The 13757-nt window shown below is 24.2% G+C and overlaps 1 protein-coding gene across 6 annotated transcripts in view; it reads right to left on the reverse strand.

The window, feature by feature from the left end:
* Positions 1-13757, reverse strand: part of LOC129613869 (Ig-like and fibronectin type-III domain-containing protein 1) — a 168997-nt gene that overhangs the window by 88996 nt on the left and 66244 nt on the right. For all 6 annotated transcript variants that reach the window (XM_055528171.1, XM_055528170.1, XM_055528169.1 and 3 more), the window contains exon 3: positions 7505-7591. In XM_055528171.1, coding sequence (XP_055384146.1) covers positions 7505-7583 — 79 coding nt within the window. In that variant the 5' untranslated portion in view covers positions 7584-7591. The remainder of the gene's footprint in view (positions 1-7504; positions 7592-13757) is intronic.

A 13757-nucleotide genomic window follows, 5' to 3' on the forward strand; every position in this document is an offset into this window, starting at 1 on the left:
TTCAATAATTGTCCTATACACAAATTCAATTTAAGTACAAATTTCAGTGAAAATATCGTACGTAATGTTATTTGTCATATTCAAATATATCTTTACTTGCTATCTTTTCCATGTTTTTCTTAAAGTGTAATACATTTTTGTGTCAGGTGACTGGTAGTAAACTATAGTGAATGAGTATTTTGTCTGTTAAAAAAGTTTTCCTGTTCAGTAGTGAATAAAAATTTTGGTATTTGCGAAATCCAAATGTGAATAATCTTGCCTGCTGCAATGATGCACACAAACATATGGAAAAAAAAACAGTAAATCCAAAATATTTTGTAAACTTTTGGGAATTATGAAATTTGTAAGCTATTCCAAGGATGTAAATTAGAATAAAAGTCCCTTTTATACCAAACACCCTTTCTTTATTTAATGCAAAAATGAATAATTTATGAATAAATTAAGAATTCTAAACAAAATGAAGCATTTAATATGCAATCGATAATTAATCATAATCATTTTTGAAGGTAAGAATAAATTTTATGAAAATTCTACTTACAATATTGTATATAAAAAAATTATTTACACCCTTAACCTAAAATATTCTAATGAATATTATTAAAAAATTATTTATTAACTTTAAATATAGCAAAATTATGAATATTTCATTAACAAAGTAAAGGCAAATGTGTACATTGACTCGATTGAATAGAAAAATTGTAATTTCAAAAATATGAACATATGGTTGAAATCTTGCAAATAATTCAACAGAGTTTTCCAGAAAATAGTAATGTTATATACAGAGTCTACATTACTGTACTTCATAATACTTCTTACACATGCCCAAATTGCAAATTAAGGTTCACCTTGTTTTCGAGCTTCAGAGCTAAAAACTTATTATGAAAAAATCGTGAATGCTACTTTTTACATAGGAATTTTAAATCTGTAAGAGTGCAAGTGCTATGTAAAATTATATCAGTCAACTTCTATTAGAAAAATTGATTCCACGCATCCAAATGAGCATGCCTCCTACCATGCCCGAAACTGTTTTGTTGTTAATTACCGACTTAAATTAAAACCAGCAAGTGAAATAAAGCATGACTATATAAAATATTATGCAGTAGATGTTTGTATCACTTATATGGTACACCCTGTCTAGAATATGTAAATGAGAATTATATTATAAATTAAATGTTTGTCTTTAAAACAATTTTATACTTTAAAAGGAGATAAGAAATATTATTAGATGTGATGGTGATGATTCGAAAATTAACACTTACTTTATATATAGAATATAGCATAAACTTTTTCTTATACAATATTATGTTATACAACATATGTATAACAGTTCCATTTCGTATACATATGATTTTATTACAATATGCACATGTGAATAATTTTAGAATTATTATTGAATATAATAAATTTGATCTTTGATATGTACATATACAATTGTAGCTATTCAATTTGTTTTACATCTAGCTTAAGTATTCGTGGCATTATATCGAATATTAATAATACTAAAATTTATATTAATTCATAAATAAGTAAGCTACTACAATTATGACAATTAAAATAATGACTAATCTATATTGTAGCAATCACTATAATTGTGAATGAAAAGTTAAAAAAATCAATCTATATTAAAAATTTTAATTGTATAACAGATAATAAACAAGAAAATACTTTTTAATTATATTGAAATTTCGTTAAAATTAATTTACAAAATGGTTAACAAAAATTTATGAAAACGAGTGTTTAATTTTTTGAGGATTTTAATTCCAACTAAAAAATCTTATCTAAACATTTTGTTAGTGAATATTTCATAAAATATTCAATGTGTTTTAAATAAGTAAGGTTATGAATAAAGGACATTTCTATACATAAACTAAAAAACACCATATAGTATTCGAATTTAAGAAGAAATGTCTTAGAAATTTCGAATAATTAAAAAAACGAAAAATTTTTGATATTTAATTATATTGTAAGCTAGAAATAAGAGGGAAAATAATAGCTTTCAAAATTCTATCAACTAAAATAGCGATAAGATTTACAATATCACTTCATTATTCAAGACAAGTGCTCGGTCTAAAGTGTTCTTTAGATAAAAAGGTCCATGAATATATGTAAAAAAAATTATAAAATTTTTATATTTCCCAGAATGAAATGCAAATGTTAATTACTCCTTCTTCAAATTAATTCTAATTATGCAAAATACAATGTTATATATGGAAACAAATAATAATAGTAAAGATTCAATACAAAATACAATCCTCAAATTCTATATCAAACCCTGTAAATTCGATAATACCAATATGTATTATATTTATTACCAGAATTCTCATAATTAACAAAATATTGTATATCGTACTAATCGCAATAATTTATAAGGAAATTATAGAATTGATCTTAATAAACTACCAATTGGTAAATTTGTTCAAACTACTTTCGAGACTATATGTATATAGTAGTGTCTTTTTTTCCGAAGGCAATCTTATATTTCAATATCATTCCTGTATAAACACACAATAAACTTTTTGAATATCCTCTTGTCCTTATTACATTGTATTTTTTGTTAATATGTTCATTGTGTTCATATTATTGCACATTATTATTATGTTTTAAGGATAAAGAACAAGGATAACTATATATATATATATATATATATATATATATATATTAATATAATATTATTATAATATTAATATATATGAAATATATGTTAAGGACCTCATATATTCATTTATTAAATATTTTTGCTGATTTTTCTTGTTTTTTTTTACAATTCCTAACACAAACCTTATTCAAACATTTATTAAATGAAACAAAATGTATGTATTCTTGCATACATAATTATGAACGTATGTATATTATGTAATAAAATATTAATAACGTTACAAAAATATTGTGTGGTTTAATATTTAACCAAAGTCCACTTTGCCCCCTTATTTGTATGACTTTTAATAATGTAAAGCAAAAATTTTCAGTAAAATATTGTTTATTTATTAGAAAAACCACAGATTTTTAATTTTGTTATATAAAATAATATTTAGTATAACTATAGTCATTTAGTATAACAATATTCGTACTATATTCGTAAAGGGCATGAAATATTAAGTATAACATAAGCAATTTAAAAATTTTGGGTATTTTAGGTAAGAACAATTTTACAAATATTATTAAATGTGCATGCAATTATTTAACAACTGATTTATAAAGTTTTATAATTCTATGTATAATAGAATTTCACTTGAATTAACTCTTTCATATATTATATGAAATACTTATGTATACTACCAGTTGTATAATATTTACATGTACATGTACAAAAAAATAATTTCCTGAATAATATTGTAATTGAATTTGAATTTCTTAATGGAATTGAGGCAAAGTTGTATAAAAAAAGAAGAGTATTTGAATTGAATTTGAAAATTAAATTCAATTTTTTTTATGATAATCGAATTCGATAACTTGTGGGTAAAAACAATTTCCAATACTTAATTATTGAAATTTTATATATAATTTTAATAAATTTATACATTTTATTGCCAATTTACATAATATGTGTATATAATTAGGAGAAAAGGCAGGGCTCAGGGAAATATGAGGGAGAGGAGATTTATTAATCAATTTGCATATTGAATTAAGTTGATAATTCTTTATTTAATTTCGGGTAATAAAATAAGAGCTATTTCGTATAATGTCAATTTAATTGTATTACGTTTAATGGTGCCTTCTATGCATGTCTATACATATTATGTATATGTGGTTAATTAATACTTAGTTTCTTTATAGAATAAGGCATTCTGATTCTTTGTTTCATCTTGATTATTAATAAATTCACTAAAAGATATTTGTGGTTTATAAAGTAGGACATACTTCTGAAAAAAAAACTAAAGAAATTGTGTAAATAAGGCGATAAAGTGCCTTATTTGTCTTATTGCATATATTTAGGGGCATCAAATATAAAAGATAAGTCGCGATGGGTATTATTGCATATACTTAGCGAAGCAATATTAAGAAGATCACTCGGGATGTGAGGAAGGTTTCAAAAAATTTTATTGATTTTACCAGCTACGGTATAAGCGATATTAAAATTTGACAAAAAGATAAAAACAAGCTCATAAAAATTAATTACAACAATAATTTTGTAGAAGTGTCATCTATGTCTATATTGTTTTACGATGGAAGAATTAAATTGTTATACTTTTCTAGTAATGTAATGTTAAAAGAGCGCTTGTGGTTTAGATACGCTGTGAAAAATAAATTTCACACAAAGATTTTCATATATGTATGTATAAAAAAATTTCATTTAAGAGAATGTAAAAGTTTTTTGGACACACACAAAGACGGACAAAGAAAAGGGAGTAATCTTGTACTTCTTCCTAAATTTATTGTAGAAATGTTCTTATTTTGCACTCATCTCCTTCAGATGTTTCAAATTGTTAAGTATATGGGTATGTATAAATGTCGAGTAATTTTCATAATTTATTAACGATAATAAGTTTTAATCTTAAGATTTATTTATAGTATGATTGAATGAAAGTATTTAATATTTAATAAGTAGGCAGAAGTTGGAAGATATTAAAATTTTATTACACTTCAATAAAAATAAATAGAATAATAAAATAATATGTGACCTTGCAATTGATTTCTCAAATTCATGAATTTAATATCATTCTTATATGTAAAAATAATTTCCTCAATATTATGGGCAAATTATCTTATATATTATGAAATAAAAAAATATTATTTGAGTATATTTGCCTAAATTTTTTTACTTTTACTCTCATTTTGCGATCTATGCCCTACAACAGTACACATGTGTTGTAATAGCAATAATTTATTTATTGTCATATGAATTATAATCCAACAACGATAAATTTTCTATAAATCCACTCTAAGTCTGACTAATTCATTAAATTTAAACGTGAATTACATATAACTTGTATAACAAATCGGATTTAAATTGAATTCAAAAATTTTTAAAATAAAAATTTTTCATTAATTTCCATCCTTTTATTGTTACGTAAATCTCTTAGCAATTGAGAAAACAACAAAAAAAAATTAAAATTGCCTCTTTTAAAAAAAAATATTTCAAAATAAAAGGAAAATTCTTTTTGATTTTCCTTCTTCCGTATAAGACTATTCAATGTACATACATACCCTAAGTATTTGGACCAAAATACTATAATATTATAAGATATATAAATAATTTTTGTCCTTAATTTAATCCTATTATCCTTGGCCTTGCACTTCCGTTCCGTTTTATACGGAATATTTTTAAACATAATATATTTGTGTAAGTATTTTTTGTACAAGTACCCATTGTAATTTCAAGACAAAAGATTTTTCTTAAATAAAAAAAAAAATTTTTTTTTCTTTTTGTATTTTTTATTATTGTGGATGAAAATTAGTGAACATACTTTAATCATGGCCATTATAATTAACAACCATTTTACAATGTGTTGTTCACTATTACGTAATGCTTATATACATAAAAATAATTTAATTGCGTTTTATACACAGAAAAAAATTTGCATGTGTTTTCATTACAATTCTCAATTATTTGTTTACTTTTAAGCATTCTTTCTCTCTCTTTATTTGCTCTAACATATACTTTATTAACAAATAATTAGTATCAAAGTAAATATTACTTGTAGCACGTGCGTTTGTGAAAAATTTTAATTAATAAATAAACAAAACACGAAATTTTTTTAATTTTCCCATTTGTAAATTTAAACAGAATGCTTTAAATACGTGAACGAATGCTTAATTTCATTCAACACTGCGAAAAGGATAATGACGAGAAAACTTCTGAATGAAAATTAAAAACTAAAGAAAATTAACAATTAATTTTGAGTTATTTTAAACGTTTTGTATATACCAAATTATAAAAAATTTTCTTTATTTTCTCAAAATTCTTTATTTTTTGTTTTGGAAATTTTAATTCCAAATTTATTTTTCTTTTGTACGTCATAGTTAAAAAATTTTATTATTAAAAGTTTCAAAGAAGAAATTTTGTTGATATCTTGCAAAAATAACGAAAGTAATTTTTTTTATTTTAATGTTATGTAACGACAATAGTGATTATTTTTTTCTGTGAAAAAAACAAAAAAAAAACTAATAAAAGAAGCAAAGGATTATGTGAGGGAAATTAATAATAATAAAAGAAAAAAAACGAAAAATTAAATGTACATATAAGAAAATAAAAGGAAAAATCAACGATGTAATAAGGTTTTTTCTTCTTTGTTTTTTCTTTATTTTTGAAACATCCTTGGAACAATTGCTATTCATTAAAAATGTAAGTGTGTTCTGAAAATAGATTGAAGTTCATAATATTTTGTTCATAATATAATATATGTGTACTTAAAAACAGAAAAGTATGCTATGGTTAAAATCAGCCTATTTAGAAAAAAATCTAAAAATTGTTATTTGTCAGCAAATCTCTAAAATGTATGTTTCATATTAGAATATACTGTAGCAAATGAAATGAGGAAAATGGAAAACTTTTAAGAAAAACGACATGTAACCCTTAAATTTTTAAATTATAATTTTGGACGTTCTCTTCATTTCATATATTACCGACAATATCGCAAATCATTCTATTTGGTAGAGTATAATTAGTTGTAATAATTCAACTTTATTATAAAACAATTTCCTTAATAAAACAAAGAATGTGGTAAACGTATCCCTCAAACCGCAAAAAAAACCCCACTGTATTTCATACTAAATCTAAAGGAGAACATAAATCCATAATCCTTAATATAAGTCTAAGCCTCTTACATGAAAATCACCTTTAATACCTACTTTTTTTTCTTTACTTATCATTTTTTCTTTACTCTTCCATCATTTCAATGTTTTATAATGAAAATTACAAAAAAGAAAGAAATTTATCCTTTGTCAATAATTTTCAATTACTGTCGCAGTGCACCGTTATTTAAAAATGTATAATTTTTTGTCAAATTTGCACAAAGAACTCAAGGCTCATTATAAGTTAGGCAATTAAAATATAAATTTAATATTATAATCTCGCTTTCATCTTACTAATTAATTTACAATGGTTTTTATTCATGATTATAATATGAAAAATATTTAAAATTAAAACTTAAATAAATAAAAGAAAAATTAATTTCAAAATATCATTTTCATTTCGTTAAAATCTCTTTTCATTTTGGGAAATTAATAAAAATTTTCCAAATGATAAAATGAAAAAAAAAAATTAAATTTGTAAATACAAAAAAGAAAAATTTTACGAATTGAAATTAATTATTAAATTAAAATTTTGACATAAAACGCATTAAAATTTTAATAAAAAACTGAATGAAACTCAAAATGTAGACTACTTTTCGTATGCACGTTCCACATTACGTGCAATTTCATTAAAACAATATGCTCTTAAAATAAGTTTAAATGTTGAATTGTATATGCGATTATAGGGTGTTTAAGAAGATTTTAATGTTGTCTAAAATCCAATCAATTTTCAACTTTTATTTCTAGTCAAAAATCATTTAGTAAAACTTACCAATTGGCTCTGATCCATATGTCACAATATTAGCAGAACATAAAACAAATAGTGCAGTCAAAATTCGTAAAATATTCATAACGAGATCTGAAAAATTTAAAAGGAAATATTCAATTATTTTGGTTTTTTAAATTATTTTTATAAGTAAACTGAGAAATTTAACAAATTTTTTAAACAGAATTTATGAAGGAATTATGTATAATGTCAAATTTATACTAATTTTCAGAATGCATTATTTTTGCTCAAGTGCTATTCCATATACGAACAAATTCTAATATTGACCATTTCCACAATTTACTCATATTACTTAGAGAATTTTCTCTAAGTAATATTTTTCTTAGAGAATTTTTAGATCATAACACATAGTCAAATTCTTTGTTGATATTTCAGAAGATGACACAAAGTTTCTGATACCCGGAACTACAATTAGCAGAAAAATTATTCGAAAATTTGATTTACAATATTCATATAATCTGGAATAGATTCTATCCTAGCATATAAAGCTTATCCAATTTTTTACTCTGGATTATAATTCTATACCCATAGAATGATACAAATTAACAATTTCTTGATTATTAACAAAATAGCAGGAAATTGCATTAACAACGTTTTGCTTTAATTTTTTTTTGTCAATTACTATTTAATACCATAAATCGTATTTTATCTAGAGAAATAAAATTAATTCAAATATATTAAAAAAATATAGTGTTATAAATTCATTCAAATTCTCCCATAAAATATAAATTCATAAAAATTATGACACTTAAAAAATTCACACAATTCAATGTCAAAAACATAACCAAAGAATTATGTTGTATACAAAATAGATGCCATAATTTGACATGTCATAACTCATATGAATAATTTTTAATTTTGTTTTCGTTTATTGTTAAAATCTTGTTTATTAGCACCTAGTTGTCATTAATTGGTTAAAATGTGGTCAGCATTATTGTATTGAGGCCTTCAATCATAAAAAAGTATTGAAAATAAATTTGTTAAGCAAATTAACCTAACCTAAAAATTGTAGGTATTGGTTTTTCTTTTAAATTTTTTTTTTTCGTTATATTTACTTTTCTATTGCGAATAACTTGTGTTAAAATTTTTTTTTTGTTGATTTTAGAAATTTCATTCTCGGCAATTTAATTTCGTTATTTGTATATTCTGTCTGATTTAGTATTTATTATTTGCTTAAATATTTGTTTTTTTATTAGAAATAAATTATGAAAAAATTGGCAATATTTTTCTTTAATTTTTTAAGAGAAATTTTTTTATGTGCGCCTGTCTTTCTCAGTGATAAATTAAAAACTATAAAAGCTCACTCAGTTCATCAAAAATCATATGAGTAGTTTATAAAAGCAAATGTAAGAAAGCCTTTTGACTTTCGCCCTATCGCGATAGTGCATATCAATGCTAATATTATGATCTTGTGGGTTGTAGATTGTAGATTACTGGAGAGAAGTATGGGCAAATTAGTACGACCTCTCCTACGACAACTACTGCCAGCCATGACTGCATTTATGATCTTCCCATACTATGATCTTAATCACGATATAAATACATAACCACAATTTAATGCACGAGCTTATATAATGAACCTGTACTTTAAATAAAAATTGCAATTTGAATATTTCACTTTATAAGTAATTAAATACATAAAAAATAATGCGATTTTTATTTACTTATTATAGATAAAAAAATTTTTTAATAATTTTGTTTTTGTTTTAATAACAAATTTATTATAAAATTTTAACCACCCTGCAACCATTTCCCTTTACAAATAACAGAAGAAAAGAAGCACCACAAATTAATTTTCTACCTTATTAGGATTTATTCATTTTATACTTATTTTAGTTTTCTTGTTTTATTGCATATAAAAGTATAAGAGAACATAGCGCAATTGAATAAATTTGAAGCTGAAAAAAGTCTCCACTATATTAATAACTCGTTTCATTTAATTTTTTTAAATTTAAAACCATAAAAAACAGAAAAACTAAAAAAAGTACACCACAAAATGCCTTATTGTGGCATAAATGTTTTTCTTTTAAGAGCAAATACATAAAAATATAATGTAGTTATTGCGATCAAAACCACACGTAAATTGATAACCTTGACATGCGAAAAAATTACGCGACTGTTAACGTTATTGAAATACAAATGAAAAGGAAAAAATGCTGACTTGAGTAAACCAAAAAGGAGAAGAATAAAAAAGTAGTCAGTAATGATATCAAACCAAAAATTCAAGAACATGTAAGTATTTAGGTTATTTTATACATTTTGTATACATACTTTTACATTTTACATACAATAAATATTTGTTAAATTCTTTTTTTATTTGCATTTATACATTTACATTATACAATATACGTGAGTAATTAAACGGGAGGATTAAATGAAATGAAAGCGAATGATTATGATTCTATAATGTTATGTGTAGCTAGTATATAAAGAGAGAAGTGTACAGAATTTTAATATTATCTCACGAAATATAGCATACATTTAGGCGTACTATAATAATTGAGTGAAGAATAATACACAAATGTTTTATTTTCGTTACGAGAAATTTTAATTTAAAAAGTGGTAGGTACTGTTCTAGTGAATACATGTACTAATTTTTAGTTTTACAATAGAATATGTAAAAATAAATAAATGTCATAAACGTTTTGCTTTAATACAAGCTCTTTTCAATTTCCCAGCTTTAATAGAAGTAATTTAGTTTCACAAAAAAAAGTTTTCACATCCGAAAGAGATTTTTGTTTTTTTCCTTCGTTCACAAAATCATTATTTTAATCAACGAAATTAGATACAGAAAGATTTCAATCATATTTAATTTTAATTTTAGATTTAAATAATTTCCAATGGGAAATTCTTAAATGGCTTTAAAATATTTAAGAAAAAATAATAAATCAAAAAATCTTATAAAGCAATTATTAAATTAAAATAATTTGCAAATCAATACATGGGTAAATTATTTTGTAGATTATATAAACTGTGATGCAAAAAAATCCCACAATATTTTTTTAAGTTGTAAACAAAAGGAAAATAATAATTTCCCTTGGGTGTAATTTTCTTTTTTTAAAATTTCAATAGTTGCTGAACTTAACTTTTAAATAAATGTTCTGTTAGCACATATGTGTATACTGCAATATTGTACTGCATCGAAAAATATACTGCATTTTCAAGAATGGAGAAAAAAAAATATTAATAACGTAGATGAATATTCACATTAGACCTCGTTCATATTACTCCCAAAATAAATATCCTTTACGACCAGAATTTTTTCTATACAATACGAGTATAAACATATTTTTTTTGAGAATGTAAAAATATTTGCTAAGAGAGAACATTTAAAATGATTTAAAATTTATTAATGTTAAGATTTATGGGGAAATTTATAGTGCAAATAAGTACTTTTATATCAATAAGGGAACCTGAGCAAGGGAGAATGTTCCTTTTTGAATTATTTCTATTCAAAATTCAGAATAGAGCAATTCTGCTGAAACGTACCACAACTTGAAATTTTATTTGCTGCAATTATTATAGACTACGGAAATAGTAAATAAATTAAAAAATAACTCAGATTTACTGCCACTCATAATAATTTTACCATTGTTAAAGAATTCTCAATAAAATTTTTGATAACATATGGACGGACAAATTAATTTTGTTCATTAATTTATAAAAGTGGATTTTAAATCTATTATGCATTCAGTATAAATGCATTTGTGAGCAGCTATACCACTCCAAATCCCATTTATGAAAATATTTTGTTTTCATGTTGAGCGTACTTTGTATTTTAGTCTCCTAAGTTTCAAATAGAAAAAAAAACAAAATAGACGGTAATCAAACAAAACTTGTTTTCCAACCAGTTAATATTTTGAACGAGTAGTTTTTTTTCTTGTATTTTAACTTCTAGTTTCTTATTATTTTGAATTTTTAAATTTTTTTTCTTTCCGATTACGTATCGAAATCAAATCGATTATCGTTTTACTTCCCATTTCGATTCTTTGCTTTTCGTTGATTTTTTTGTCTATTTTTTCATAGTTTCATAATTGATTTCAAGTTTATTAATAGAAAATTTGCAAATAGAAACGAAACAAGAAAATGCAATTATACGTATAGTGGTAGAATGAAAAAGATATTTTTAACATATCTTAACTCCAATCTACTGGAAAATTGCAAATAAAATATGAAATTAAATTTTTATTTTAATTTACATTTTGATAATTTGAACTCTTTCTGGAATTTCTAGGTTATATAGGCAAAATTACTTTCTGTTACCGAATTTTTAGTGGAAAGAAAATTAGCAAAATTCAAAAAGTATGCATAGTTATATTTCAAAATTACAAATCTATACAACGCATAATTTAATAATTTAATTTAAACTAAATAAAATAACCCTTTTGCAGCAAAGACAAAAAATGTATCATCAGATATGATTGACTTTATGATCCTATCCTGTTGAATACGACTAATCCGTCTGCTCGTCCTCGTATCAATCCCAGATTTGTGCAACGACTCGCAAATGAGGCAATAGGGGGTGTTATTAAATGCACTCTTAATGTCAAGGAGGCAGGCAACTGCCACTTCTCGCACATCTAGTAAATTCTAGAGGACCTTAACTATACCTTGCAGAGGGAGTGTAGAAGACTTTCCCAATTGATAGGCTTACTGCGAGATACAAGGGATTAGTTCCCAGTGTGTTCACCTAAATGAATCTATCAATCATCTTCTACGTCGCTTTCAATAGAAACAATGTAACGCTGACGGGAGAAAAGGCCCTCATTTAGTCGCTTACCCGCCTTCCGAATGTACGTCACCTGGTCAACCTTCTTCGCTTAATGTACATAATTCCATGCGTAGTTGGCAAGGAAAGTTTTCAACAACGCCATACCAGACCCATTCGCAAAAATGCAGGTTTTTATACTTTTCCACGATCCTGACCCTTTTACTCTGTTGAAGACTTTTAAGTTTTTAATTTTAAGTTTCCAGTCTATGCTTTGAAAGGTCCTCATTTCACTTTCATGGACACTTCCTATTGATCTACCTCAATTTGGCGCATAACACTTCCTATTGATCTACCTCAATTTGGCGCATAACAATGTGTAAATACTTTTGAATTAATGCGTTTAAAACTTCAGATACGACGCTACGAGGTCTATTATTACAAGATTTGAAAAGGTCGAAGATAGTTGGGCAAGAGCGGCTTGAATAAATTCTAGTGAATTTACCCGCATTCAACAGCAATAGCTTTACTTCTTCAATAAGTTTTACTTATTGAATTTATTTTTAAAAAATTCCTTAAATCGTTTTCGTAATTTGTAACACAAATTTCTTAAAACTTTGATTTCGAATAAAATTACGAGTACCTTAATTTTATTACGCTGTAACTTTTTTCATAGCATTATTTGCTTAGTTCAAAATCCCCTTCTGACATTGAAATTTCATTCTATTTTTAATGTTTTCTGTTTTTATTTTGTTTTTAATTTATTTTCACTTTCAATTAATTTTAATCTAGATAATTGTTTTTGTAATTTAACTCACCTTACACACTTTTTTCTTTTTAGATTTAATTGCAATTAAGTTTTAAATTCTAGAATAATTTTAAAAAATATACGCGTGAATTTAGTTCAAGTTTCAAATTTCATCATTAATTTATCTTATGATCCTCATTAATTTTTCCTTAATGAAAAATAATATTTAATTACACCTGCTACATCAGGTATTATTTTATATATAATATCGTGTATTTTATAGTAATGGAAGAAGCAAAATATATGTATAATAAAATCAAAGTAAGCTAAAATATAAAATATTGGATAATGCGCTATAAGGTGTATAATTAAAAAATTTAATAAAATTAGAAGAATTTCGAAAGCTATTTAAACAAAGCCAAATGAAACTAGAAATACAAATTTATTCTGAAAAAGGAAAATTCCATTCATTAAAAGCAAAATGAGTGCTTCACAAAAAAAAATTGAGTTTTTTTTAATTAAAGATTCAAATACTCGCACATGAGAAAAGAAAAGAAACGACTACAAACAAAAATGAAATAATTGAGTTTTTTACTATACAAAGATAAGAGTAAGGTACGGATTTTTACTTTTTTTTTTGTAATTAGATCTTAATTATTATTTGAAGATCGCTAAAATTCTATAATAAGCAGAAATAATGGAAGCAATAATAACATATCATCGGATATAGTTCAAATTTGGGATTACCAGTCTTCCTTAATGAGAAGATAGGCATCTAAGAA

This window comes from Condylostylus longicornis, unplaced genomic scaffold (assembly GCF_029603195.1).
Source record: "Condylostylus longicornis isolate FDR11 unplaced genomic scaffold, ASM2960319v2 ptg000092l, whole genome shotgun sequence".
Taxonomy (NCBI): domain Eukaryota; kingdom Metazoa; phylum Arthropoda; class Insecta; order Diptera; family Dolichopodidae; genus Condylostylus; species Condylostylus longicornis.